At 42.5% G+C, this 25,073-nt stretch overlaps 2 protein-coding genes across 2 annotated transcripts; one reads left to right on the plus strand and one right to left on the minus strand.

The window, feature by feature from the left end:
• Nucleotides 1-636: 636 nt before the first annotated feature.
• gs01 (glutamine synthetase) lies at nucleotides 637-5,041 on the minus strand. Its single transcript, NM_001124313.1, is given in 7 exon segments — nucleotides 637-1,340; nucleotides 1,566-1,765; nucleotides 3,000-3,127; nucleotides 3,274-3,420; nucleotides 3,666-3,827; nucleotides 4,099-4,286; nucleotides 4,905-5,041. Coding segments are annotated over 6 exon segments (1,122 nt in total). The 5' UTR covers nucleotides 4,265-4,286; nucleotides 4,905-5,041; the 3' UTR covers nucleotides 637-1,021.
• LOC110521730 (regulator of G protein signaling protein-like) lies at nucleotides 5,019-23,490 on the plus strand. Its single transcript, XM_090231891.1, has 21 exons — nucleotides 5,019-6,059; nucleotides 6,234-6,308; nucleotides 6,717-6,846; nucleotides 9,847-9,945; nucleotides 10,078-10,239; nucleotides 10,466-11,348; nucleotides 11,622-11,811; nucleotides 11,921-11,983; nucleotides 12,155-12,374; nucleotides 14,325-14,538; nucleotides 14,762-14,952; nucleotides 15,201-15,318; nucleotides 15,602-15,689; nucleotides 15,842-15,971; nucleotides 16,205-16,334; nucleotides 21,882-22,020; nucleotides 22,197-22,321; nucleotides 22,509-22,654; nucleotides 22,848-23,007; nucleotides 23,149-23,190; nucleotides 23,383-23,490. The coding sequence occupies exons 4-21, from the start codon at nucleotides 9,909-9,911 to the stop codon at nucleotides 23,435-23,437; spliced, it is 3,093 nt and encodes a 1,030-aa protein (XP_090088017.1). The 5' UTR covers nucleotides 5,019-6,059; nucleotides 6,234-6,308; nucleotides 6,717-6,846; nucleotides 9,847-9,908; the 3' UTR covers nucleotides 23,438-23,490.
• Nucleotides 23,491-25,073: the final 1,583 nt, after the last annotated feature.

Consider the following 25,073-nt stretch of genomic DNA (forward strand, 5'->3'; position numbering starts at 1 on the left):
CAATTTCACCTGGTTAATATAGTAGTTATAACTAGCGATTATGATTGATTGATTGTGTTTTATAAGATAAGTTTAATGCTAGCTAGCAATTTACCTTGGCTTCTACTGCATTCGCGTAACAGGCAGGCTACTCGTGGAGTGCATTGCGTTGGACTGTGCGGTTGCAAGATTGGAACCCTGAGCCGACAAGGTGAAAATCTGTTGTTCTGCCCCTGAACAAGGCAGTTAGCCCACAGTTCCTAGGCAGTCATAGAAAATAAGAATGTGTTCTTAAACTGACTTGCCTAGTTAAATAAAAGGTATAAAAAAAAAATAATAATAATAATAAGAAATCGGCGCCCAAAAATAACGATTTCAGATTATTATGAAAACTTCAAATCGGCCCCAATTAATCGGCCATTCCGATTAATCGGTCAACCTCTAATTTTGATATCATGGATGGCCAGTTAATGCAGCCATAGCGCATTCTATAAATGTGATAAAATCATATACTATTAAAGTAAAACAAGAAAGATTATGGTAAAATTATATATTTTTTTATGTTACAAAAAAGACAGAACCTGTCACTTGCAATATAAGTTCCATAGCTGGCCACTAGAACAGTATACAAATCCTTAAGAGACAGACCCCCCCCCCCCCCAATCAAAAATCTACAGCATCTTGGTTAGTAAATCATGTTAAACAAATTGATACACAACTAGAAGTAGACCTATATATAGAAAACATGTATCCCTCCAACAGACATCTGTCTGGAATTGTTAAGTCCATAGCATCAATTAAAAAGGGCAATGTTGGCAGTGATCAAAAGGTAGGGATCTACTCTACCCTGAACACAGACTGCGGAATATACCGAAGATTCTCCCATGAAAAGGGTTAAAAAGCAAGCCATACATGGATGGTCAAGACTTGCAATATGCAAGGGGTTTACAAAGCCACAGACAAAACAGTACTTGGAATGACACTTGAGATGTAGCGCAATAGGACAGGAGGGGGATTATTTCAGACCAAAAGAGTATCTAGTTCATTTGCTGTATTCTTTAGGCTCCTCCCCCTCTTCACTGAGCAAACATGTGCGTATCAGCGCTTCCGTGACTGCATATGGGTCGCAGTTAGCAGATGGACGGCGGTCCTCGAAGTAGCCCTTCTTGTCCTGACCCACCGAGCGGGGTATGCGGATGCTGGCGCCGCGGTTTGCCACGCCGGCAGAGAACTCGTGGATGTTGGACGTTTCGTGGTGACCGGTCAAGCGCCGGGCGTTGTCCAGCCCCCCTTTGGGGTCGTAGGCACGGATGTGGTAGCGGTGTCTCCTTCCCAACTTCTCAATCGAATCTTCGATGCCCCTGTGTGGATAGAAGACAGAAGGGGTTAATCCACTGCTAAAGAGACTTGAGACTTAAAAAGCTTATGAGGCCGGTTTCCCAGGTTGGATTAAGCTTAGTCTTCAACTAAGAAGCATAATCAATGGAGAATTGCCATTTGTCTAGACCTAGGCTTAATATGGGTCCAGGAAAACCAGCCCTAAAAATAGAGCAGTGGGTTTACAGCACAATTGAATCCATGCCTACCTCAATCCGCCATCTTCTCTCATCTCCTTGGTGCTGAAGTTTGTATGGCAGCCAGCGCCGTTCCAATTCCCAGGGATGGGCTTGGGGTCGAATGAGGCCACCACGCCAAAGTCTTCACACACCCGGTGGAGGATGAACCGAGCAGCCCAGAGGTGGTCACCCATGTTGATACCTTCACATGGCCCAACCTGGAACTCCCACTGGAAGACAATAAGAGTCAGAGAGATGATGGTTTTGAATATTTACAGAGTTTCATAGACACAGATTTAGCCTAATCCTGCACTAAGACTAATTCTAGGACTATGCTTAATCTGTATACTGAACAAAAATATAAATACAACATGTAAAGTGTTGGTCCCATGTTTCAGGAGCTAAAAAATTTGCCAAGAACTCTTCCAAGACGCAGAAAAAGCTTATTTCTCAAATTGTGCACATTTGTTTACATCCCTGTTAGTGAGCATTTCTCTTTTGCCAAGATAATTCATCCACCTGACAGGTGTGGCATATTAAGAAGCTGATTAAACAGCATGATCATTACACAGGTGCAACCTTGTGCTGGTGACAATAAAAGGCCACTAAAATGTGCAGTTTTGTCACAACAATGCCACAGATGTCTCAAGTTTTGTGGGAACGTGCAATTGGCATGGTAACTGCAGGAATGCCAACCAGAGCTGTTGACAGATAACTGAATGTTAATTTCTCTACCATAAAAGTCACCACCAACATCGTTTTAGAGATTTGGCAGTACATCCAACCAGCCTCACAACCACAGACCGCATTTATGGCGTCGTGTTGGCGAGCAGTGTGCTGATGTCAACGTTGTGAACAGTGCCCCAAGGTGGCAGTGAGATTATGGTACGGGCAGGCATAAGCTACGAACAATTGCATTTTATCAATGGAAATTTGAATGCACAGATCCCTATCCCAAGGCTCATTCTCATGCCATTTATCTGCCGCCATCACCTCATGTTTCAGCATCATACTGCGCAGTCCCATGTCGAAAGGATCTGTACACAATTCCTGGAAGCTGAAAATATCCCAATTCTTCCAGGACCTGCATAGTCAGACATATCACCCATTGAGCAAGTTTGGGATGCTCTGGATTGAGGTGTACAATAGCGTGTTCCAGTTACTGCCGATATACAGCAACCTCACACAGCCATTGAAGAGGAGTGGGACAACATTCCACAGGCCACAATTAACAGCCTGATCAACTATGCAAAGAAGTGTCGCTCTGCATGAGGCAAATGGTGGTCACAAGATACTGACAGGTTTTCTGATCCACCCACTTTTTTAAATAAAAGGTATCTGTATTCCCGGTCATATGAAATCCATAGATTAGGGCCTCATTTATTTAAATTGACCAATTTCCTTATATGAACTAAAACGTTGCATTTATATTTTTGTTCAGTAGAATAGTCAAGTGGTTCTTACCTGAGCTGGCATGACTTCAGCGTTGGTGCCACATATCTTAACCCCAGCATAAAGACAAGCTCTATAGTGGGCTTCTACGATGTCTCTACCATACGCCTTGTCTGCTCCCACACCACAGTAGTAGGGGCCTGTTCAAAAACACTGCATCATCAGGCTCAACAGTTTAGATGCTAAACATTTAATACTCTACTTGAATATACCGACTGAAAGTAGCTATGGATAAAATCTGATAATGAATGGTATTTTATATTTAAACTTAAACTCTCAAACTAACCTTGTGGACCAGGGAAGCCGTTGGAAGGCCAGCCAAACGGATGTCCGTCTGTTCCCAGGATGGTGTACTCCTGTTCCATGCCAAACCACGGCACCTGGTTCTCTACCATCTCCATGATCTTCTTACACATCAGCCTGAGGTTAGTTTCTGGAGGGCAACAAACATTGTACTGGTCATTCAAACCATTTCTGCTACACTGAGCCAATGGGGCCTGGGTTCAATAAGATACTTAAGGCTGGGCCATGTTCAGCAGGCATGAAATGGAAGAAAACGGGGTGGTATTATCCAAATGTATCCAATAAATCTAATTTAAATTTTCTATTGCAAAAGTTAAAATGTTTGAGCGCCAATGAATATGACCGCCCCAATGTCACTTTACTGCTTAGGTTTACCTGTAGGCTTGCGGTTGTATTTGAGCACTTCACACAGGACCAGTTTGTTGGGGTCTTTCCTGAAGGGGTCCCTGAACATGGCAGCAGGGATAAGGTACATATCGCTGTTGGAGCCCTCCGACTGGTACGTACTGGAACCATCAAAGTTCCACTCTGGGAGATCTGAAGGAGAGAGGGAGGGAACCGTGCGATAAGAGCAACTCAGGGATTCAAATACCCGTTAGGTTCAGGGTTATTAGTCAAAGCAACCCGTATTTTTGAATTTATGCTGTATTAGAAAAGTAACCCCCCCCCCCCCCCCTCCCCCAAAAAAAGTAATTTCTGCCACCCACCACTGAAAAAACATTAGGGAAAACACTGGGTGTAGCACAAAAGTTTCTTATTACCCATTTCAACAGGCATAGATCAATGCAAATCAAATGTCAGATCTTACCATCAATGTTCTTGGGTTCAGAATCCAGAGTTCTGGTCTTGCAGCGGAGCCCCTCTCCAGTCCCATCTATCCAGATGTACATGGCCTGGACCTTGTCTCCCTGAGAAAGGTCCATATAATGCTGCTTCACAGTTTTACTCAAACTGGCACTCTCTGACGTGGCCATTTTTCAATGAGCCCTGGAAAACCTTGGAACAAAGAGCAATCATTTGGAATCCACTTGAAGCGTTTGATTCTTAGAATTGAGCCATTTGAGGTCTACAACTCATTTGAGGTCTACAACCCACTGATTTATAGTAATAGTTGATCTACTCAAAACGTCGTAACAAAAAAATAAAATGTTCAAAACTTATGTATTGTAAGTTTGCCTAATTACTATTGCACCAACGTGTGATGAGAACGCAATCAACATCCTGCAATATCGAGTTAAATCCATGAACGTTTTCCACAAGAGAAAACAGTCCGGGTTACAATAAAGCACGTACGCGAGCATGCTGCTATGTCAGTTTACAATAGGTTACAATACTGATGCCTGTTTACGCCTGGTTACGATGATGGAAAATAAAAGCGCAATGGTTTCTATTGCCAGGTTATGATAGTCAAAAACGTCTGGCACGCACTATCCATACATGGCACATAATCAACAACAATAATAAATAACTAATATAAATGGAATTCACCATAATTCGGCTAAGAGGTGCGAAACAATAAAGAGAAACAGCACACCAATGACTCAATATGATGAAAATACAATGTAATTGTCGTAGTCGCTCCTAGAACTTTTAAAATAGTTTAGGAATAATGACCTTATATCAAGTAAGGAATTAGGATCAAAAGCCTGGTACAGCCTTCTGTAAATGTTCTGTGTAATTCCAAATGTTTTTGTTTCATTCTCTACCGCAAAATTTGTCCTAACGGTTCCATTTATAAAAGAGAGATATGACCCCCTCGCCTCAGATTGGCTAGAAAAGAACGTGATCCCTTCGTGATCAGGTGATGGGGAGCTCATGGTTTGCGTTCATTGGTCGTCCGGAAAAATGTGGAGTTTCATTCAATAGCCTGGCTAAAATCCTTCCAAACAAGTATTTATTTCAAGACTACTCTTTGTTTGCTAAAGGAATGATAACTATCCTTACCAAAACCTCAAATACGTTTATTTATTTGAACAGTATGATAATTTGTTTAAAAAATATGAAACGGGGAAAAAGATTATGCATGGGATAATTTATATAATATTGTAATTATAAAGAACGATGATTAAGTAAAATACGCCCCTTGACGAAATGAAAACGGAATATTCCTAGAATCAATTATGTTGTGGTGCCTCTAAAGAACAAATGTTCCTAAATGATGAAAAATAAGACCATGATGCTCTTTGACTGTTCTTTGCCTTCTATTGGCTAAAATATCGACGTTCCGTACTATTTTATTATAAGATGGACATTTGTTATGATGAAGAAACAAGAATGAAAAAAATACAGCCTACCGATTTACAAGCCAATTAACCAACAACGTAATGAATTGTAACAATTCATACAGGTTTACGTTACGATTTTATGATTAAATTATTACGTCATTGGTGATATAGAGCGACTGTATGTGAAACCACATGGCTGAATAAAGGCACAGTCTGCCTAGTAGACAACCTGCGTTTTTGAGGTATTATAGAATGAACGAATAAAAATGACCAACAACTCATCAATACTGAAACCATCTGGTATGTTCTGCATAATACTATAATACCGGTAGGCCAGCACAATGCCATTCCTTAGGCCTACATTATTTGCTGAAGCCTAACATGACGCACATAACATGATAAAATGTAGGCTTATGTTTTTTTTCAACAACACCACAATTTGTTCACATTTGTATCAATTTTAGGTGGCGATGATGACCGACTGTCAGATCTTCTAAAAAATGACGTTTTCGTGGATTTCTTTAACACGTTTCTGAACCTACCGGTGAGCCCCTTCTGCGATATAAAATAGAACACAGCTCTTTCACAGAATTTAGAATAGAATATAACTGAACAGAATAGAATAGATCTTTCACAGAATTGATACTAGAACATAACTGAGTAGAATAAAATAATTGTCACAGAATGTATGTCACATTTGAATCTGTTTTCTGCCTAGGTGTTTGGTCAAACTCCTCTCTTCTTTCTGTCGGACAACGAATGGTTAACTTGTCCTGAGCTACTTCAAGGCCAGGTAGAGAATACAAAACCTAACGAATGGCGCCCTCCTGTGGTTCATTTATGAAACAGTACTCGCTGTCCATATATATATATATAAAAAATTGAACCATAGGGTTCAAATAGAGTTCAAAACAGAACTTTTACTCTCCATACCCATGAGAAAGACAATACAAATTAATTTCTTCATTTTGAAAAAAAAATGTCAGTAGGCCTTGGTATTTTTTATTTAATATTGTAGCGACCTTAACGGAACACCTATCAACCTCAGCAAGAGGTTCAGACCACTTGTCATAAAAGTTAAGGTGTTGGATTAATAGTTGCCAGACCTGTGTTTGAGTCCTGTTCAAGGCTACCCCCTGAATTTGTTATACTTTGTTAAAATGTTATGATTTATATGCTATTCTAATTTTTGACATAACAGGAGGTGAACAGAGGAGGATTTCAGAAGTGGTTGACTGCTCATCGCTTCACCTTGTTCAAGGAAACAGAGTTGTTCCATTACTACACTCTCTGTAAAGAATTCTTGGAGTTCTCAAACCATCATTCAGAAGGTAATCCGATTAGTTATATATACAGTATATATATATTTTATATTCAGTATGATAGCGGTACTGTAAAACTAAAGCATAGAGAAACGTGACAGGGAAGGAACCATAGTTTTGGTCAGTGTTTCCCTGTTGACTCTTATTAGTGATGAACATCTAAATGGTACAAAAACACCCTTTACCTGTTGAAAGTGAAAGTATGGGGAGGGTTTCTAAGTACAAATATTTGGGTTAAGGGTACAATGAGCGATATACATGGAAAGGTAATGTCATAAATGTTGAAACAAAGTGTAAGAAGGTGGTGAATCATACGCACTCGGTCTCTGGTTATGAATGGGGGGCTGACAGACAATCGTTGATGGATATTTATAGAGCTCTGATTAGGATGACACTTGATTACGGGTGTATAGTTTAAGGAAGCGGCGAAGACCTGGCTTCAGAGGCTGGTCAGGATCCAGTATATAGCTTTAAGGATATGTATTGGTGGATTTAAATCAACATCTGTATGTGCATTACTAGTGGAGACAGGTGAGATGCCTTTGGATAAATGGCATAAAATTGTCATTAGCTTGTTGGGTTAGGTTGAAAGGCTGTGAGGTTGAGCATCCCACTGCTACTGTTCTAGATAACTAGTAGGCAGTGGTTCGTACCTTGTCAGCTCTGGGATTTGAACTTGCAACCTTTCGGGTTACTAGTTCAACGCTCTAACCACTAGGCTACCCTGCCGCCCCATACAGATATATTCAGTTGAATTGTTGGTGATATTAGTTGCCCTCCAGTGGGTGAAGGACATACAACCTGTTAGTATGCTCAGATTCTCTGTTTTGGTTGGACAGTTTTTATGCTTTTTTTAACCACTTTTCACGATGGATCCAAGGACCCAGATAGTGGGCGCACAGGAGCAGGCGTTTACATTTCTGAATTTGATGTGCAGATATGTAGAAAATTAACAGTCCATTTGGCCCAGCTGGAACAGCGTTGTGTTCTCCAATTCGTTTTTGAAATAAGAAAAAAAAAATCAAGGACACCAGAGTTGGAGGGCAGCAAAAGCAATGTGGTCGCAAAAGCAATCTAACCACATCGTCATCATTGCGTTGATCCAAAGAATTGTAGTCACATATTCAAATTATCTTTAGAACAAACATTCCTCATCTTTCGGCATTGGTGCGCAATTGCCTCAACTGCACCACCAGTCTATGTTGATCCTGGGGATGGGTTGGGGCTGTGGTCTAGCTGTTGCTACAGCTTCGGTGGCCATCTAAAGCTCAATTTTCCTAAATTCTTCGTCCGACTACTCAAGCTCAAATAAATATGTTTCGAAGACACAATCGGTGCCCCTCCAGTAGTGGCGACCCGTCAGTCAGTGCAGGTGGGGCTCTGTTTTGAGCAAAAAAAACAAAAATTCTAATAAAAATGTATATTTTTTTGGGGGGGGGGCATACTTATTTTGCATGTTATTTTGGCATTAATACGTGTCACATATCAGTTTGCAAACAATGTAAAATATATATATATATATGTCATTGAGGTAATAAAGCCTCATGGTCTCTTTTGTGTTTTCTTGAGGTAGCTCAAAAATGCTGGTGTTTCAGCCTAGCTCAGTGCTTTCTGTGGTGGTGGGGCAAGCCAGCAGAAAATAGGAGCACTGCGCCGTGATTGGCTCAGTGTTCTGTCACTCATGGGGACATTACGTCACAGGCCAAGTCTAAGTCCTTAGTAAGGGTAGACATCGAACATTTAATCTACTTTGGGTCCTGCCATAGAGTTACATTAGAAGAGCCCTTCCAAAAAGGCTCAAGGTCATTGGCCACAGATAAAATGACATAATCGCCACTGCCCTCCAGTAGTTTTCTTCATCACTCACAACTATTTCATCGTCAGACATGTTCCTAGGTTGTTCTTTACTTTGTTTAACTAATGTGTAAGGTGGTCTTCACTTCTCTGCCCAGAAAATACCCACATGAAAAAAGTGTAGTTTACTATAGAATAAATACTCCAGTACTTACTATAGAATTCTGTAGTAAATTGTAGTATACTGTAGTATCCCTCGATCATTTGTAGTACTTACTCAATAAATTTGTAGTAAACTGTAGAACACTATAGTAAATACTACAGTATTATCCGCCAAGAAACACTGTAGTAAGTACTACAGTAATCTCCACAAAACACTACATTAAAAAAAAAACAACTATATATAGCGCACATGCACAGTTGTTACCCAGCTGTGGCAGTCGGCTACATAAAATAACTATATAAAATAATCGCAAAAGTTTTAGGTGGAAAAGTACACATTTACTGACTTAAAACCAATAGTATTTTTTTTTTTTTTTTAAATAGCTAATTTGGCCGTACGCTTTCAATAAAACAACTAATTTGTCCACACCACAGATTTCTGAATCATGAATCATGAACTGGCAATGGAGCAGAGCGAGACATGCATCCAGCAATGTCATGAGTCACGTGACCCATTTTTACAGCTGTTTCAGTACAGCACTGCAGGGAGAGAGAAAGGAGGAGAGGGCAAACTCCACTGAATTAGTTTCAATGTATGAAATCACTTGGGAATTCCAGGATTTTGGGTAAACTTTTCTTTTAACCTTTTACAAACAAGAAAACCTGAGTCATTTAATAAACTTTGCTTGTTTTTTATATCTGCCTCCCACCAGGGGTGGACTGGCCATCTGGCATTTCTGGCAAATGCAAGATGGGCTGGTCTATTTTTAGCCAAGTGGGCCTGTCTAACTTGTTTGTTTTTTTGTGTGCAAAATGATCATTATCTGGCTAATAATGGGGGCCTCAATGAAAAAAATCGGCCAGTGTGGAGTCCTCGAGGGGGAAAATGGGCCGGTGTGGGGGGGGGACAAGTTCGCTACCCTGCCCCATCCGCCATGTCTTTATGGCACATGTGTTTACTGTCAATTCCATGAAGGTCTGTGTGAAAACCCTGCTGACAGATTCAGAGTAAGGTGCTGTACAATGCTAATTTGAGGTTCTTGTTGGTTAAAGTGTTGAAATGGACAACAGCGGACCAGTGGCTACTAAGGAGATGCATTGGGAGTGGGAGAGGGATGAGACGATTCAGCACTTTCATCAAGGGCACTTGTGGTAGGTGACTGGTGTTGGTGTGTGTGTGTGTGTTCCTGGCCTATGAAGTGGCATTACTCATTTATTTTCTATGCTACTGTGTATTTTCCACGTGTGGTCATTCATCGACTCATGCTTCCTGTGTGTGTGCAGGGAAGGAGCTGGTGTCGTTCTGTGTGAGAGTGTCCAGGTTGTTCAACATGGACTGTGAGGATGCAGGTCAGAAACACAGATACCGGGCCCTGCTGACTGTCATCAGAGCCATCCATCTCACAGAGGGATCCAGCATCATGGCTATCTGTCACATACCACGAGGTAAAGAGACTAAACTGGTGACAAAGTACATTACCCTGGGATCGATAGTCACCATGAATAAAGATGATTCATTCAAGAGATGGCCAGGCCACATCACCGTTACCTGTCCTGAACCTACTCACCTGCCCCTTCTCTGACCTATAGGGCTACATACTGTTTGTGCTGTGTTGATGTATTTTCTTGATTTAAATCCCTTTGTCTGTGCTCTCCTGTGTCTGTCTGGTAGATACAATGATTAGCATTCTATCCAGTGAGCTACCCGACAGTGCCAGAAAGCAGATCATCGGTCAGATGTATAACAAAGCTTTACATCGGCTGCAGCTCTATTGGCTTCCTCAGTTTCTAAGATACTGCAAGGACTCACTCTGGAGAGCTGCAGAGTGCAGCCACATCGTTCAGGAGTACAGCGCCATCGCATCCCACTCTGCTTCTGAGGATGTGCCTGGTACACCTGCTCAACTGGACCCAGGCCTGGGACAGGTGAAGGAGGCAGAGCTGACTGGGAGTGCAACTGGGACCTACTGTTCCAAAAACACCAAGAGACTCCTCTGGATGCGCCACGAGGAACCACAGAACAGATCCAAAATGGCAGCCCGGGAGACTGAGAAGATCCAAGATGGACGTCTCTGTTGCCAGTGGCTTCGTCTTGAGGGTGAAACAGGCCAGGAACGGTGCACTAATGCTGTGCATAGCAGTCAAACCAAATACCAGATTGATGCCACAACTGAACAATACCGCAACATGCCTGACGATGCAAAATCCCAAACCTGCATCAAACAAACCAGCAAAGTGGATAACCTCAAGTCCAGCCACAGAAGTGGTAACCTTCTCCCAAACATTGATGTTGAAGGGGTCCAGGAGGGAGAAGTACTTATTCCACACACCTGTATGGAGACTCCTGCCTACTACCAACCGTCTGTCTTACCAGCTCCCCCTGCACCAGCAACTCCAGAGTCCCACCGCTACAACTACCTTCAGCCTGCCCTGTCAGCTGACAGCTTGGCTGGTGGGCCCTTAGCTGCCTTCCTGAGGGCCAGGGGACTGGAGAAAGAGCTGCAGCATCTAGGGCTTTGGCAGGACCTGGACCTGGTCCTTAGCCTGGTGCTCAGGTATGGAGATATTTAAAAAATAATGTAAATAGTTGAAAAATAAATCATGAACAAATGTGTTGTGAAAATACTGAATGCAACTTTAAAAATGAAACGTCTGTGAAAATGCCCAAAGTGAGAAATATGTTTATAAAATGTGCTGTGTTAAACAGAAATAAACATTGTGGTATTGTGGTATGTGCTAATAATGATTTGTTTTTGGTATTGATGACTCGTTCACTTTTGTAGACTATCTTTTATTTGACTGTAATATACTGTATCCTCCATACTCAGGGCCCAGGGAGATGACTCCCTCCACAGCCAGAGACAGGCTGTGGCCAGGAGGATCACACACACCTACCTGGGGGAGAACGCAGAGAGGGTAGGCCTCCTGGAGAGCGACACCAGCAGGCAGCTCCGCAGACTCCTGCCCTCTGGAGCAGTCATACCGTGGATATACACAGCCAAACATGAGATCTGTAAGGTAAAGTCAGCATGTTGACATACACTTAATATTTGAATGTTTTTGAAATCCTGTGAATCTTTGAAAATGTCTTGAGTCGATATCTTAGTAATGGCCATTTTTTTTGTAGGTGCTTTGTGCCTCTTACGATTCCTTTTTGGACGAAGACGACAAACATTTCTGCTCCTGTCTGGTAACTGATTTGATTTTGTTTTATGCAAATTGATTATGCAATATAACTGTATTGTCCATGGTTACAACGGAAATGTGTACCCCCCCTTCTACATGCACGTATCTGTCCACCTCCCCTTGAACTCTGTTGATGGTTATGTTATCACATTTCCCCATATGATTTGACTACAAGGAGAGTGCCGGTGTGAACTGTGGTCAGAGGTTATCTGCTATTGGCCAGAACACAAAAGAGCAGCAGGTCAGGAGGATGAGGGAGGCTCTGGCCCTTTGTCAGTCCTTTTGTAGCCATGGAGCCACGGAGCAGCCCTCTGATTGGCAGGAGGACTGGGCCCTGATGGCTCTAGAGGACGTGAAGAGAGGAGGGTCTGTCCACCTGCACTACAAAAAGACTGGTAGGAACATAACCAAGGGCTAACACAGAAGAGTTAATGAGAATAAGGTGAATGTGCAGATTCAGTTGTAGCTAAGGCTACGAGAGAGCAATGCTGGTGTTACTACAGCGTGAACAATGAAAGCTCAATGATGAGTTCAAACTCCATTTATAGTTGCATTGTAACATTTGTATTACAGTTGAAGTCGGAAGTACACCATAGCCAAATACATTTAAACTCAGTTTTTCACAATTCCTGACATTTAATCCTAGTATAAATTATAGTCAAGGGGTCAGTTAGGATCACCACTTTATTTTAAGAATGTGAAATGTCCGAAAAATAGTAGAGAATAATTTATTTCAGCGTTTACTTCTTTCATCACATTCCCAGTGGGTCAGAAGTTTACATACACTCAATTAGTATTTGGTAGCATTGCCTTTAAATTGTTTAACCTGGGTCAAATGTTTCGGGTAGCCTTCCACAAGCTTTCCACAATAAGATGGGTGAATTTTGGCCCTTTCCTCCTGACAGAGCTGGTATAACTGAGTCAGGTTTGTAGGCTTCCTTGCTCGCACATGCTTTTTCAGTTCTGCCCACATATTTTCTCTAGGATTGAGGTCAGGGCTTTGTGATGGCCACTCCAGTACCTTGACTTTGTTGTCCTTAAGCCATTTTGCCACAACTTTGGAAGTATGCTTGGGGTCATTGTCCATTTGGAAGACCCATTTGTGACCAAGGTTTAACTGATGTATTGATATGTTGCTTCAAAATATCCACAAAATGTTCCTACCTCATGATGCCATCTATTTTGTGAAGTGCACCAGTCCCTCCGGCAGCAAAGCACCCCCACAGCATGATGCTGCCTCCCCACAGCATGATGCTGCCTCCCCCGTGCTTCACGGTTGCGATGGTGTTCTTCGGCTTGCAAGCCACCCCCTTTTTCCTCCAAACATAACGATGGTCATTATGGCCAAACAGTTCTATTTTTGTTTCATAATTTCTACAAAAAGTATGATCTTTGTCCCCATGTGCAGTTGCAAACCGTAGTCTGGCTTTTTTATGACGGTTTTGAAGCAGTTGCTGAGCGGCCTTTTGGGTTATGTCGATATAGGACTCGTTTTACTGTGGCTATAGATACTTTTTGTACCTGTTTCCTCCAGCATCTTCACAAGGTCCTTTGCTGTTGTTCTGGGATTGATTTGCACTTTTCGCACCAAAGTACGTTCATCTCTAGGAGACAGAACGTGTCTCCTTCCTGAGCGGTATAATGGCTGCGTGGTCGTCATGGTGTTTATACATGCATACTGTTGTTTGTACAAATGAATGTGGTACCTTCAGGCGTTTGGAAATTGCTCCCAAGGATGAACCAGACTTGTGGAGGTCTCCAAATTATTTTCTGAGGGCTTGGCTGATTTCTTTTGATTTTCCCATGATGTCAAGCAAAGAGGCACTGAGTTTGAAGGTAGACCTTGAAATACATCCACAGGTACACCTCCAATTGACTCAAATTATGTCAATTAGCCTATCAGAAGCTTCTAAATCCATGACATCATTTTCTGGAATTTTCCAAACTGTTTAAAGGCACAGTCAACTTAGTGTATGTAAACTTCTGACCCACTGGAATTGTGATACAGTGAGGTAAAAGGGAAATAATCTGTCTGTAAACAATTGTTGGAAAAAGTACTTGTGTCATGCACAAAGTAGATGTCCTAACCGACTTGCCAAAACTATAGTTCTGTTAACAAGAAATAAACGAGTTTTAATGACTCCAACCTAACTTCTTGGCGCACCCATCCCATTCGCAGGATCATTTTCGTCAACATCCGCTGAATCGCAGAGCGCCAAATTCAAATTAAACTACTAAAAATATTTAATTTTCATGAAATCACAGCAATCAACTGTATGTGGAGAGCAAACTTCCACGATAAGGACTCTAGGCCCTGTGAATACTGTCATTGTATCTGTCTCTAGAGCCACGTGATCTGCCGTTTGACTTGCTGGCAGTGAGGTACCCAAAGCTGGCACTGGAGAATCTGAGTGTTAACTATTTGCTGTATCAGAAGAAGAAGCCTTTCTCAGACGGCGAAAGCTCTAAGCCAGTATCCGCTGGTTCCATGATGAAGAAAGCCCCTCTGATGTTGAAGAAAGACAACAGTTTTGTTCGCATGCCGTCTATGAGGCCAAGGTACTGTTGGGACACCACCTGAAATGCTACCTTCTCATTGAGTCATTGTTTATCTAATGAGTGTATCTAATCTAGCATAACTAAGAATCTTCAGCTACCGCTGATTTTGCAGACGCCGGCTATTTTGTAGAAGGTTTTACTGAAATAAGAGCTCTATGAGCACCTTCTAAATGACTCAAATGTTAATTTGTATATGGCTGTATTGTTTGTCTCTGTGCTACAGGTCGTTTGGAGATGTGCTCCGGAACCCTGTGAGTCTGGACTACTTCAAGCGCTTTCTGCGTTTCCACTATGCCCAAGGAGCGCTGCTCTTCATACTGGAAGTAGAGAAGCTGAGAGCCATCGACCGGCCCAAACCTCAGAAGATCAAAATCCTCGCCATCGTGAATAAGTTCTTACGCCGGGAGGACCCCAGTACAGTCCTCAAATCCTTATTCATTATTCCTGTCAGATTCTGTCTAGAGTAGGGTCCTTGGTGACCTTTAGCCAAGCTGACATCAATGGTGGCGTTATTCACTTTGCTGCTGATAGTCTTAAAGGACTGTTTGTATGACGCTGAAAGAGATGTATTGAAGTGAAAAGGCTAACACGACTAGTATCCCTCTACAGTAATATATTGGAGCTATAGTAAAGTTTAAACGCTAACTAGCATCGTCCCACAGTGGGCTACCTGCAGTGCAGTGCTGACATCATCTCCCAGGCGGCTCAGATGAGAACCGTTTCCTGTGAGGTTCTCTACACCATCCAGGACCTGGTCACCAAGTCACTGGAAGGAACATGGTATTGGGATTATTTATCCTTGTGGACATGAGTTGATTTAGCCTGGTCCTATATTTATTTGTGCTAAATAGCCAACTCCTATGGTTGATGTTATGCTAAACATGACAATAACCTTAGAAGTTGGCAAGACGGAACAAACAAATCTGGGACCAGGCTATGGATGATTGATGCTACTTGACAGAACTGTGTGATTGATGTGATGTGATGTGTGTGTGTGTGTGTTTGGATGCAGACAAAACAGTGTGCGTTAATCCGATGTGTGTGTTTGGATGATTCCTTGCAGGTTCAAGCAGTACCAAGACACGTTCCCACCCTGTCCTGCTGTGGGCTCAGACTCCTGCCTGAGAGGAGCCATACTGAAGACCAAACTGGTAGGAACAACACCCGGCCTCTCATCCTCTATGTACTGTTAGACACTAGACAGTTGTACAATCACTGTATAACCCTCTTGGGCAATGGTATCTAAAATGCTCTGTCATTCATTCACTCACTCACTCACTCCTTATTGCACCTCACCCTGAAGAAAAATGTCTGGCTGGTGTTTTGCCGATTCATCAAGACAGTCTGTAAGTTTCAAACCGCCATGAAGGATCCTCGCACAAGGACTGAGTTTGAGCTGTACCTGAGAATGAGCTACCGCCACTTCTCCGAATGTAAGCTGTCCTCAGTCCCCTCTCTCCATTCTGTTCCTGGTTCTGGTGCTGAACAAAGTATAGTTTGACAGGTGCTACAGAAAAAATACATATGAATTAAAAGGTCAAAACTCCAGTACACTGATCTTGGATGTTCCACAAACCAATGTTTTGGTGTTACACCTTCATCCGGATTTTAAATCTAGTTCTGGTGCTAGAAGTACACACCAATAAGTTGACCTTGTCTCCTATAGCATGTGACTCCCGTGCCCCTCCTAAAGACGAGGGGGATACCTCCCACATGAAGAGACGGGTCATTAACGGTAAAGTCATCATCATTGACTTCCTCATCAACGACCTATCTTTTTACCTGGAGAGTGAGAGGTAAGATTGAATCGTCTCACAAGGTCATAAATATGTTTTCCTTCTTACATTATTGACATTCACTTCTTTTTACAGAAGTACTTTGCTGTGATTGTTCAATTCAAATTAAGACTGTCTGAGTGGGGAAAACTGAAAATTAGCTGTTATTGACAGAGATTTGGAACTCTCTTTCTTATTGGTCTGTAAAGAAATTTACTAGCCAAAATTCCATCCCATCACAACAGGCTGAACTTTCAGGCTATCTTTTCAAGCAGCTCTTACACCAGTGGTTCCCAAACGTTTTTGGCCCTAGACCCCATTTTGCAATGTGAAAATTCTCACGACCCCAACCATGTGGAAAAAATGATGTAATTAACAGCCAATGTTTACTTTTTTATTTGGGGCTATGGTAGTCAATTGAAATTCTAACAGCATTTATGACTGTATTCTCAACTCACCATGACATACTTTTAATGTGGGGCTAATGACAGTCAATTGCAAATGAGTCTGACATAATGCATCATATCTCAGCACCACTAATGAGATGCGTGTGCTTGATGTCACATCGGGGATTCTCAAAGTCAGAGGGTGTGGTCGACAGTACGCACCTCACCCCTTCTGTCACATCCAACCTGGATCGATATTTGGTTTTAATGAAGATGAGAGCACCGTATCACACAGATATGAGCTGGCGAAGGGTACGATGAGTTTTAAGGGAGACGGCAGGGTATTCCTTTTTATTCAGGAACCAAAACTCCTCCGTAGTGACCAGTGAATGCATCCGGTCACATGACAGCTCGGTTCAGCTGTTCGATTTCACATACCGGCATGTCAACTGAGACAGGATCAAAGTCAAACGGGTTGGGAAGTAGACCTCAAAGTGCTCTTCCAAGCGTTGGAGGTGAGCAGTCATCACTCGTGTGGGACACTTACTGATGCTGTTTTCTGTTAGAAACATACACAGCTGAGGGAAGGGGACATGGTTCAATTTTGAAAGACTCTCTCTCCAATAAGAATTTTCCCCTCTGAATCCATTGATTTGGTCACTCATCTGTAGAACGTTTTTGTATTTCCCCTGCATGGTTGCGTTCAGATCCCAAATATGTCTGTTACATAGGCAAGGATATTTTTTCTTTTCATTATACAGAAAGTCAACCAAGTCTTAAATTGTTTTTTTTCCCCATCCATTGTGAATGACAACAGTTCCTCTCTCAATACGAAAAATCAACTCAACACTCCCCCTCGATAACCACCAAGCCTCAGTGTGAAATAGAACATTGTCAAGCTCTGATTCCATATCTCCACAGAGGTTTGGGAACAGTCATGCGCACAGTTGGTGTGTTTTGATGTAGTTTACAAATGCAGTTACCTGCTGCAGTATATCTCCGAGTTCTGTGCTCAGCTCTTTTGATGCCAGTTTCTCTCAGTGTGTCAAACAATGCGCCCATATGGCAGTGGGAGACACATTCATAACTAGAGTGCAGAGGCCCCTGCCCGCTGTCCCGCCATACTGTAGATGGAGCCCCATCTGTGCAAAAGCCCACCATTCGATCTCATGGAGTCTGTTTTTCATCAATCTAGCCATGCTCGGGAATTGTGAGACAGAACCATATGTCCTTGTGAATAGCATCCCAAGACATGTATAGCGGACAAAAGTCAATGCATGGGCATCTTGGGCCCTCTCAACTAACGTCCATTTGGAGAGCATAAGTTGGGGAGTTTTTGAATCGTTCAGAGTTTCCTCTTGATTGCTAGCAATAACATAAGTTCTTTAAGTGTTATCTGACAAAGCTATTGATGGGAGTTTCTCTACCTCTGCCTCCCCAAACATTGTATTCCCCATATCAGTTGTGGATGGTAATATCAAAGTCTCTGCAATAGTGTGTGGTTTGATAGCGTAGTGGGCATAGCCATTGACCGTGGGTATGATTCAAGTGCAACGGTCAAGTGTGGCCTTTTCCCATGATCTAAGGGCGCGCTCTGGTTGAATTTAATATTTTAGATTTGAACCATTTTCATTTCGATTTTGAAGGTTAACCACATTATAATGATTTTGAGATGCAAAGAGAATATTATATTGTTTTTATATTTTTGTTCATTTTATGTTGTCAGGATTTAGGAAATTCTCCCGCAACCCCATTTTCATGTCAGCGACCTCTATTTTGGGAACTGCTGTCTTACACTTAAAGGGAATTATCATAATTTTCACAATTTCACAGTATCATTTTAACCTCATAGTGTGAAAATATATACAGTATATACACTGAGCGTACAAAACATTGAGAACACCTTCCTAATATTGAGTTACATATCTCACCTTTCGATTGGTGTGTAGCCCAAACCGTTTGGATGCTACAGACAGAAGTTGGCACATCGGCAGCACCGACTTCAGATGAGTCCTGTGACGCTTGTGGGGGTTGTAGAGCAAAACGGGGAACACCATCTTTTTGTACCCCAAACAGGACACTACAGACATTTTTGTGAGAAGCCCAATTTTTCGGATAGATGTGGTAAAGAGGTCCATGGAACTCGACCCAGACAACGGAAATGCGCGGGGAAAAGATCCTGAATGAAATGTGTATTTAACGCTATGTTGGGGTATAATGCTTCCTTACATTCTACCTGCAAACGTGCAATCTTTGGACAATAACATAGATGACCTACGTAAAAGATTAAACTACCAACGGGACATTCAAAACTGTAATATCTTGACGTGGCTGAACGACAACACTATCAACATACAGCTGGCTGGTTATACGCTGCACCGGCAGGATAGAACAGCGGCATCTGGTAAAACAAGGGGCGGCGGACTATGTATTTTTGTAAATAACAGCTGGTAACAAGATATCTAAGGAAGTCTCGAGCTATTGCTCGCCTGAGGTAGAGTATCTCATGTTAAACTGTAGACCACACTATCTACCTAGAGAGTTTTCATCTGTATTTTTCATAGCTGTTTACAAACCACCACAGTCAGAGGCTGGGACTAAGACTGCATTGAATGAGCTGTATTCCACCATAAGCAAACAAAAAATTGCTCATCCAGAGGTGGCGCTCCTAGTGGCCGGGGACTTTAATGCAGGGAAACGTATCTGTTTTACCAAATTTCTATCACCATGTTAATTGTGCAACTAAAAGAAAAAAACTCTGGACCACCTTTACACCACACACGGAGATGCATACAAAGCACTCCCTCGCTCACCATTTAGCAAATCTGACCATAATTATGTCCTCCTGATTCCTGCTCACAAGCAAAAATTAAAGGACGAAGCACCAGTGACTAGATCAATAAAAAAGTGGTCAGATGAAGCAGATGCTAAACTACAGGACTGTTTTGCTAGCACAGACTGTAATATGTTCCGGGATTCCTCCAATGACATTGAGGAGTACACCACATCAGTCATTGGCTTCATCAATAAGTGCATGGATGATGTTGTCTCCACAGTGACCGTATGTACATACCCCAACCAGATGCCATGGATTACAGGCAACATCCACACTGAGCTAAAGGCTAGAGCTGCCGCTTTTAGGAGCGGGATTTTAACCCTGAAGCTTATAAGAAATCCCGCTATGCCCTCCGATGAACCATCAAACAGGCAAAGCGTCAATACAGGACTAAGATCAAATCGTACTACACCGGCTCTGAGGCTCGTCGGATGTGTTAGGGCTTGCAAACCATTATAGACTACTAAGAAAAGCACAGCCAAGAGCTGCCCAGTGACACGAGCCTATCAGAATAGCTGTCCTACTTCTAAGTATTGCGAGCATGTGCTGACCAACTGGCAAGTGTCTTCACTGACATTTTCAACATCTCCCCGTCCGAGTCTGTAACACCAAAATGTTTTAAGCAGACCACCATAGTGCCTGTGCCCAAGAACACTAAGGATACCTTCCTAAACGACTACCAACCCCATAGCACTCACGTCTGTAGCCATGAAGTGTTTTGAAAGGCTGGTCATGGCTCACATCAACACCATTATCCCAGAAACCCTAGACCCACTCCAATTTGCATACCGCCCCAACAGATCCACAGATGATGCAATCTCTATTGCACTCCACACTGCCCTTTCCCACCTGGACAAAAGGCACACCTATGTGAGAATGTTATTCATTGACTACAGTTCAGCGTTCAACAACATAGTGCCCTTTAAACTCATCAGTAAGCTAAGGACCCTGGGACTAAACACCTCCCTCTGCAACTGGATCCTGGACTTCCTGACGGGCCGCCCCCAGGTGGTAAGGGTAGGTAACAACACATCTGCCACGATGATTCTCAACACAGGGGCCCCTCAGGGGGGCATGCTCAGTCCTCTCCTGTACTCCCTGTTCACTCATGACTGCACTGTGGTGCCAGGACGACAACCTCTCCCTCAACGTGATCAAGACAAAGGAGATGATTGTGGACTACAGGAAAAAGAGGACCGAGCACGCCCCCATTCTCATCGACGGGGCTGCAGTGGAGCAGCTTGAGACCTTCAAGATCCTTGGTGTCCACATCACCAACAAACTAACATGGTTCAAGCACACCAAGACAGTCTTGAAGAGGGCATGACAAAACCTATTCCCCCTCAGAAGACTGAAAAGATTTGGCATAGGTCCTCAGATCCTCAAAAGGTTCTACAGCTGCACCATTGAGAGCATCCTGACTGGTTGCATCACTGCCTGGTATGGCAACTGCTCGGCCTCCGACCGCAAGGCACTGCAGAGGGTAATGCGAACGGCCCAGTACATCACTGGGGCCAAGCTTCCTGCCATCCAGGACCTCTATACCAGGTGGTGTCAGAAGAAGGCCCTAAAAATTGTCAAAGACTCCAGCCACCCTAGTCATAGACTGTTCTCTCTGCTACCGCACGGCAAGTGGTACCGGAACGCCAAGTCTAGGTCCAAGAGGCTTCTAAACACCCCCCCCCCCCCCTACACATATTACTTCAACTAACCGGAGGTGCCCCACCCACATTGACTCTGTACTGGTACCCCCTTGTGTTTAGTCTCTCTATTGTTATTTTACTGTTGCTCTTTAATTACTTGTTGCTTTTATTTCTTATTTTTTTCTGTATTTAAAAAAAATGCATTGTTGGTTAGGGGCTCGTAAGTAAGCATTTCACTGTAAGGTCTACACCTCTTGCATTCGGCGCATGTGACTAATATAATTTGATTTGATTTGTATGGATGTTCACCCCAATCAGTTAAACAACGACTGCCTACCACCACCGATTTCTGTACGCTATTTTTGTTAGCAGCTTATACGAACGGGGGTTAGTATTTAGCAGTCACTTCTTCTAAACCTGAATATAGGGACTACTTCTAAATGTTATGCAGGGAAAACAGCCAAATACTGTATATCCAAATCGGAGTTTAGTAACCACATTGTAGGCCTATACCCTTTAGATCAGATTTGTTGAATGTGTGCCAATCTGGCAGCTTTCTTCTGTACCCCAATAAAGACAGATTTTTATTGTGATGTTTTTATCATGCCAATTAGATATCCGCGGGGGCGTGGACATCGACTCTTTAATGTGGGTTGTGTCCTGATACCGCTAAGCTGTTGTGTTTGTTGTTGTTGTGCTGCAGGTTCAGGAACCTGGCAGATTCAGGCACAGTGATGGCATCTGCAGGGATGTATGGAGAGAATGACCATGCTATGCTACACCAGAAGGCTGACATGATCATTAAGATTTTCCTCAAGTCAGAGATCTCTCCCAAACTTAGGGTAGGACTACTTAGTTCAGATGTCTATACGGTACTATGGTTTTATATGATATCACGTTTTATATGATACTTAAAAATATATATATTTCCATCTGCAGTCCCATTGGCTGTCTTTTTATATCCCATATCGTGTTATGGTTAATATCATATGGTAACTCTATGCTGCTTTGTTTGTAGATAAACATAGCTGAGACCCAGAGGGATGCCATCCTGCAGCAGTGCTCCACTGGGAAAGTAGACAGAGGACTGTTCCACCCAGCTATCGTAACCATCTTCCCCAACCTTGTCTTCTGCTGGAAAAAGTGACCTATAGCTAGTGTTATTATTGCTTTCACTTATGTTGCAATGATATTACAGTACATGCTTGTTACACATTTTGGTATTTAGGGAGACCTCTGTATCTGTGAGCTTATTTAATAAAACATTTCACGGGGCAACAGTCTGATATTACTTTGAGTGCTGAGTGAACTGATCCCTCCCCTGCTTTAGGTTCTGTAATCAGAAGTTGACAAAGAACCTGGATGGAGTCAAGGCTACTAAGAAGCAGGAGGTTTCCTCCACCCCAGACTACATGGGCCCGCTGCTCATAGACAACGACTGGTACCGCAAGGTCAAAACCATCATGTCCATAACAGGTCAGTTCCACTGTCCAAGACAGTTAAGAGAGCAGAGTAGGGAATCTTTATAAGCCCAGACGAGCAATATGGTGCACAGCTTGGAGTAAATAAATGTACGGTACATATAGATGATACAAGACATGGAGTACAAACAGTTTGGCTAAAGACTCTCCGGTTGGTTGTTTGAGAAGTGACACCTCTCTGTACACAGAGGACCACACCACTCTGAGGTTTACAGTCCACCATGGACTCAAACTGATCCTGCCTCAAGCCATACTGGATCTGAAGCGGTCACACAATAATATGCCACTGCCACACAAGGCCCCCAGTCCCCAGAGATCTGTGCCATCCTACAGCGGGCCACACGCTGAGTATGTATTTCTGTATTAAGTGGAGAAATAAAATGTGCTTGATTGATGTCAAACGGTTGTTCCACTATTTGGAGACAGACACCTGTGCATGTACAGTATGTAAATATACACGGCTTATATGTGTGATCTGTCTTTTTCTAGCCACCTAGTGTTGGACGCATATCACAAACCCCAGCGACACAGGTGAGTGCTTTCTTGTTTGTGTTTCATCTTATGCATAGCACCGGGGGATGCAGTCGCTCCGCTCACAACCCAGACCTATATAATACGTCAGCAGGAGGGAGAAGATTATTTAGACCTCTAAATGAGTTACTTGTCTGATTTTGTTTTCGAGGATGCCAAAATGATTAGTCAAATTCGTTGCCGTTGTTGTAGTTTCCACCCACCACCAGCAGAGAGCAGCATAGGCCAAGACGGATCCTCTTTCTGATCAGCGAGGACGACTGGAGCGGCCAGTTGCAGTGAATAAACAATACTAATTTACTCATGCGTTAGATCTACTTATTGATTTTTTTTCTTCTAAAAAGCTAAAATCACAAAGGTGGCACTTATTTTTTTCTAATTTGTTACACATAATTTTTACGAAGAAAACAACAGAGCAACCAATACAATGTTTATGTAACCCATGTAAGATCGCAAGTATGTAGTTCTAAAGATTATTTTTAAAGGCAGAGTAAAGAACTGGTAAATTGTTTGCTCTGCTCTCCTCCTAGGCTGTGTTTCTAAAATATATATATATATATTTTAGGCTTAGCTCAAAGCCATTAAGTCGGGCACTTAAATGGGAATCGAGTCTCAACATTGGTATTCCTCCCGCTAACAGAAAGGGTACAGTAATTGGCTAATTTCAGCTCTAACGTGTGCCATAAAAGCCCTTACGATCTCTTTTAATTAAGCCTCAGTGAAAAGCCTTGCTTTGCAACATTAAAAACGGTGTCAAATCAGTATGTAGAACAATGCTGTACATATCAGAAAATTGATCTACACAGTAGTTGAATTAAAAAGTTTCCAACAGGGAATAACTAGGGCAGGCCAGTATAATTTTTTTTATTTTATAGGGTCTGGACTCGTTGTATATTACCTCCTTTGTTACCACTGTAGAAAAGCAATTAAAACGGAAGATTTGTGTTTTTATTCCTAAAGAAACTGTCGGCTCCGCTGTCTTAATAAAAAAAAGAGATCCTCATGCACACTCTGCCTAAGTATTAGGGCAGGCTAATTTACATTGTGGCTTGGAGTGAATGAAGGTCTGGGAGGAGGAAAATGTTCGGCTGAGGGCGAACAAAGGCACTGCCTGCGCTAATTCTTGGCGACGGAAATCCTGTTTCTGCATGTTATTGTGACAGAGAATATGAGTCTATCTGAAACCTTGTCAGAGTTATTAAAAATGACGGTCTGCACAGTGTGAATCTGAATGCTGCCTTAGGCCCTGTTTTTATTATGTATTGTGAAGTTAGTCTTTTCTTTCAACTCCCTCACATTACACTTTCAAGTGGCGCTGCTGCTGTCATTGTTCAGTTTGTTTGTTTGTTCTCTGACTATGAGAGCATTAAAATGTTGCATTTATTCTGATAAATACATTTAACATTAGGAATTGATTAGTGCCACTTGTGGTTTTAACTGAGAATGTTAAATCATCAAAGGTTAACACTATCATTACAAATGTGGACTTAAACCTTAGTAATACTGAAATGTTCAGAATGAGTACACAATACAGTATATTTCTATAAAGATCCCTACACTCATGAGTGTTTCCTGTGCGACCTCTTGCCTCAACTCAGTCAGTCTGCCATGCAACCCCCTTTTATTTCCTCTCCTCTTCTCAGCTAAATGTCAACAGTCTCTAGTTTGTAGTCTTGGTGAGAGGGGGGAGGGAGGTGGAGAGTGAGCGAGAAGGAGACCTGCCAGAGGCATTAGACAACGAACGGCTAATTTCCCTAAAACACACTTTTAATTAAACAAATGGCCATGAAGAGGGGAGAGGAAAATATAAATGGTGAGAGACTGTCAAAGAATTTCCTGTGTGAGGAGGAGTTCATTAATATTTACAGACCCTGTGGTGTTTC

The sequence above is a fragment of the Oncorhynchus mykiss genome, chromosome 4 (assembly GCF_057628025.1).
Source record: "Oncorhynchus mykiss isolate SJ-2025 chromosome 4, ASM5762802v1, whole genome shotgun sequence".
Classification (NCBI taxonomy): Eukaryota; Metazoa; Chordata; class Actinopteri; order Salmoniformes; family Salmonidae; genus Oncorhynchus; species Oncorhynchus mykiss.

What these genes read in the sequence shown, in the direction of transcription:
- LOC110521730 (XM_090231891.1), top strand. Translation starts at nt 9,909, where the DNA reads ATGAGACGATTCAGCACTTTCATCAAGGGCACTTGTG. An exon ending in CCAAACATGAGATCTGTAAG is followed by an intron (nt 11,812 to 11,920) that starts GTAAAGTCAGCA and finishes TTTTTTTTGTAG; the next exon opens with GTGCTTTGTGCCTCTTACGA. An exon ending in CTACCGCCACTTCTCCGAAT is followed by an intron (nt 15,972 to 16,204) that starts GTAAGCTGTCCT and finishes TGTCTCCTATAG; the next exon opens with CATGTGACTCCCGTGCCCCT.